Source organism: Rhagoletis pomonella, unplaced genomic scaffold (genome assembly GCF_013731165.1).
Source record: "Rhagoletis pomonella isolate Grant_MI unplaced genomic scaffold, Rhpom_1.0 Rhpom_scaffold_00013, whole genome shotgun sequence".
NCBI lineage: Eukaryota > Metazoa > Arthropoda > Insecta > Diptera > Tephritidae > Rhagoletis > Rhagoletis pomonella.
In genome coordinates, this window is record NW_023458567.1 from 21,190,989 (window position 1) to 21,195,439 (window position 4,451).

Below are 4,451 nucleotides of genomic sequence, written 5' to 3' on the forward strand. Positions count from 1 at the left end.
CAAAATTTTACGACTTTTTCTCTGCTTACATATAGATGATTTCAAAAGTTACAAAATTTCTATAAAAAAGTTAAGCGATTTTAACAAAAGTATAATCAAAAGAAAGGTAATCGATTTACCTTTCTTTTGATATATATTAACAGTTGCAAATAATTTATAGTGGTCCACAAAAATTCAGTTTTATCACAACTTTGCAAAATTTGACACTTTTTCACTGCTTACATATAGATGTTTACAAAAGTTGCAAAATTTCTATAAAATATTTAAGCGATTTTAACAATATTACAATCAAAAGAAAGGTAATCGATTTACCCTTCTTTTGATATATATTAATAGTTGCAAATCATTTACATTGGTTCACAAAAAATCGGTTTCGTTACAACATTGCAAAATTTGATTGCGTTTTTACGACTTATATATAGATCTTTTAAAAAGTTGATTTCAAGTAACTGCTGGCGTTTGTCGGACACTTCATATTAAATTGGCAGAATCACCGAACACCATTTACTGCTCCTATGATGACTGCAAACAAATCAAACAATTATAAGTATGCAAAATTGAAGTGCATTAGTAATTAAACAACTACCTCCACTGAATCGAGACGTTTGTAGGCATCTTTCCCTTCATCTTTGTTATCATCTTTCCCATGCAGCATTTTCCAATAGCTATGGGCAACATCCAATGACTCTCCGATAGAAACAATCTAAACGAAAAATTAAAAAAATTTGAATAACTAAAAATAAATAATTTATGTATTAAAATATATATATTTCTTTAAATGTAGCTGCCTATGCTTCAAGACGTCTTTTGTACAGCAACCTGAAATTAAAATAAAATGGTTAAATTATTGTTGTGGATGCAACCAGTTAGATTCTATCTGAAAAATAAAGTAAGAAATTATTATTTCTCCAATGAAATATAATTCATAAATAATGGATTTTATTTATACAAAAAGCAGATGACTATAGTTTAATTAAGATTAGTTTATTTAGATAAATTCATGCTCATATTTGCAAGACTTAATTAATTAGGTTAATCCAACACCAATTTAAACATTTTAAATAAAGTTTAAAAAATATATTAATATTTTTAAAAAGGAACAGAAATAGAGTAAGGAAGTTTAAAATATACAAAATTATATAACACATTCAGGAAGCAAATATCATGTTAGAAAAATAAATAAATGCAGTATTTTTTATTTTTGGATTTTCTTTAGTATATACATAACAAGCACATTGCAAATAAAAAGAAAGTAACGTATGTGAGTATCTATTATTTTCGCAATCTTATTTTTTTTTAGTATTTACATTAACATAGCAAATAAAAAGAAAGTAATGTAAGTATTCATTATGTTTTTAATATCTACATTTAATATATACAGTACTGAAAATGTGAAAGTGTGAACAACCCAATAATTTTTGTTGTTATTTAATTTAGGTTATTTTCTTATAAAAATATAGTTAATTCTTTAACTAAACCCGTGTAAATCCAAGTTTCAAACTTTGTACAATATTAAATAAAAATTCAATAAATATTTGTAAAAATTTCTAGCGTTTTTACTTAGATTTTCTCTATAAAGATTCTGAAGTTCTCAGCATTTAACACTTGGACTTTGTTTTACTAGAAACTTGGATTTACACGGGTTTAGTTATAGAATGAACTACATTTTTTTAAGAAAATAACCTAAATTAAATAGCAAAAAAAATTATATGTTAAAACTTGTCAAAATGTGGAGCGGCTATAATTATTTCGACCACAGTATATTAATATTTACCACTTATTATTATTATTATTTTTTTTAATATTAACATTTACGAATCAATTATATAGAGTGCTTCACAATTATACATCACCCAGTTATTGAGAATTAGCGACCAATAATTTGTTTATTTTTTATAATTTGATAATTTTTATAATATTTGTATGAAAAATTAAGTTCATTCTTTAACAAACACCATATCGACAGCCGGTTCGAAAGCGGTCATTCCCGGAATTCGGTTGAAGAACGCCCTATCTCAATTACCGATTCAAAAACGCCCTATCTTAACATATTTTTAATATACGTACATACATTTATTTCAGTTGAGATACGAAGTTTTTGAACCAAATTCTGGGATAGGGCGTTCTTCAACCGAATTCCGGGAATGACCGCTTTCGAACCGGCTGTCGATATGGTGTTTGTTAAAGAATGAACTTAATTTTTCATACAAATATTATAAAAATTATCAAATTATAATAAATAAACAAATTATTGGCCGCTACTTCGCAATAAGAGGGTGATGTATAATTGGGAAGCACACTATAGAGAAAATGAGAAAAAACTAATTACTAGTTACTATTTTGGCATTTTTTTCTAACATGCTTATATCTATTGTGGCTTAAAACTACATAGTGCTTAATTGCTAAAATTTTATCAGTGTGCATACTTGCGAATGCGGCTGTTAATAATTAAATATTAGTAGTGTACTACTGTTTAAATATCTTAATACTTACCAAGAACCAGGTCGACAGGTTTTAATTTTATTAGTGCCTTTTTCCCTGCCTTTCCATCGAAGTTGTACAGCCACACCAACTCGTCACTGAACAACGACTGCAGCACTTTCTCCAATGTACATCTAGATGTTTTCAGCTGGATGATGATGCCCGCCTTTAAACGTATTCGAGTTTATAAATATAAATATATACATATTTAATTAAAGAAAAAACTATACTCGTTCTTGAGCAGAACTGTAACTTACCATAGCGTCAGCGTGTGCCTTGTTTTGAAGGTGCTCCTCCACCTTAAGCAGGGTTTCCTCCGATGACATTGGTAGCAAACTTTGCAGCAAAGTTTGCTCTTCACTTACCAAGTCACCTGTGATTCGGCTTACACTGCGGTGGGTTTTTGCAGAGAGCACCTTGCATTCACGCAGCAGTTGACCCGGCGCCTGAACCTCACAACGCTCGGGCATCTGAAAATAAAATAAAGTTTAAAATAAAGTTAAAACATTAGTTAAATTTAAAAAACTTACCTTCTCGGCAAGGGCGCTTTCTACGGAGGAAAGCCTTCTCAATATTTCCTCCTGTCGAGACTCCACTCTTCCAAGGGCAGCCAAAATTTGTTGTAGCGCTGTTGAATTTCATAAAATTTAAGTGTAAATTAAAAATTCATCAACATATGTATGCTGCTAATTTAATGTACCTGAGTCATTATCCATGGCAGGTTGGGTGGCCATACGGTCGAGGAAAGGCTGGGACACGTCGAAACGGCGAGATCCTCCAGCTATAATGAGAACGTTTCAATTAGGAGAGTGTCACTAATATAATGAATACTGATTCTTCTTACCATTTGCCTGACTTATATCCGGCTCCTCCTCTCCATCAATTATAAAACTGAATTCCATTTCTTTCTAAGTAAAATTATAAAATAAGTTATGTAACATAGGAATTAAAATAAATTTATTCCCCACTGGAATAGCAAAAAACTTATGGTCTATATCTTCTCTCTTAATAATTTGAATGTCTTCATCTATAGTTTGAGCTACAAAAATACCTAAATCAGATGAGGACACCATGGGCTCCCTAAAAATGTCCCCACCCTTTGTCAAAACTACAACGCGAAAACTGTCTGTTTGGGTTTGTTGGTTGACAATTTTTAGGGATCCCGTTTTTTTTACTAAAGAAGAAACTATCTTTTTCTTTTTTGCAATTTATAATAAACTTATCTATTTGTGAAATTTTGCTAGAATCCGTAATATCTCTTCGTTCTTCTATTCTTAAAAATAGTTGCTGCAATATTTTATTTGGATTATTAATAATTTTTTTTATATATTGCATATAATTTTCGAATTTATATGCAGAAAAATTGTCGAAAGGACCAAATTGTTTAACGCAATCACTTAAATGCAAAAGACCATGGACATTGAAACTTATTAAATGTTCGCCATAAATATTACTAAACAACTTTACAAATTCTTTTAACATTTCATTAGCGACATTAGATTCTACTTGACAAGACTTCTCAGAAGAGAGAAGGCGAATACCGACATGCAACAAAAGAAAATGTTTTACCTTTCTTTTGATATATATTAACAGTTGCAAATAATTTATAGTGGTCCACAAAAATTCAGTTTTATCACAACTTTGCAAAATTTTACGACTTTTTCTCTGCTTACATATAGATGATTTCAAAAGTTACAAAATTTCTATAAAAAAGTTAAGCGATTTTAACAAAAGTATAATCAAAAGAAAGGTAATCGATTTACCTTTCTTTTGATATATATTAACAGTTGCAAATAATTTATAGTGGTCCACAAAAATTCAGTTTTATCACAACTTTGCAAAATTTGACACTTTTTCACTGCTTACATATAGATGTTTACAAAAGTTGCAAAATTTCTATAAAATATTTAAGCGATTTTAACAATATTACAATCAAAAGAAAGGTAATCGATTTACCCTTCTTTTGATAT

General features: G+C 29.4%; 1 protein-coding gene across 2 annotated transcripts; it reads right to left on the minus strand.

Annotated features, from left to right (window-relative positions):
* Nucleotides 1-289: 289 nt before the first annotated feature.
* Nucleotides 290-4,237, minus strand: LOC118748962. Of its 2 annotated transcripts, XR_004994121.1 has the most exons (7): nt 3,326-4,237; nt 3,182-3,262; nt 3,012-3,109; nt 2,739-2,951; nt 2,494-2,647; nt 587-819; nt 290-522 (listed from the first exon to the last, which is right to left on the minus strand). XR_004994121.1 is itself a non-coding variant. In XM_036483725.1 (6 exons), exons 1-6 carry the CDS (start codon nt 3,381-3,383, stop codon nt 2,329-2,331), a joined length of 714 nt encoding a protein of 237 aa, XP_036339618.1. In that variant the 5' UTR covers nt 3,384-4,237; the 3' UTR covers nt 2,262-2,328. The 2 variants fall into 2 exon arrangements, 1 of the variants encoding a protein (XP_036339618.1); XM_036483725.1 differs by lacking the exons at nt 290-522; nt 587-819 and adding an exon at nt 2,262-2,438.
* Nucleotides 4,238-4,451: the final 214 nt, after the last annotated feature.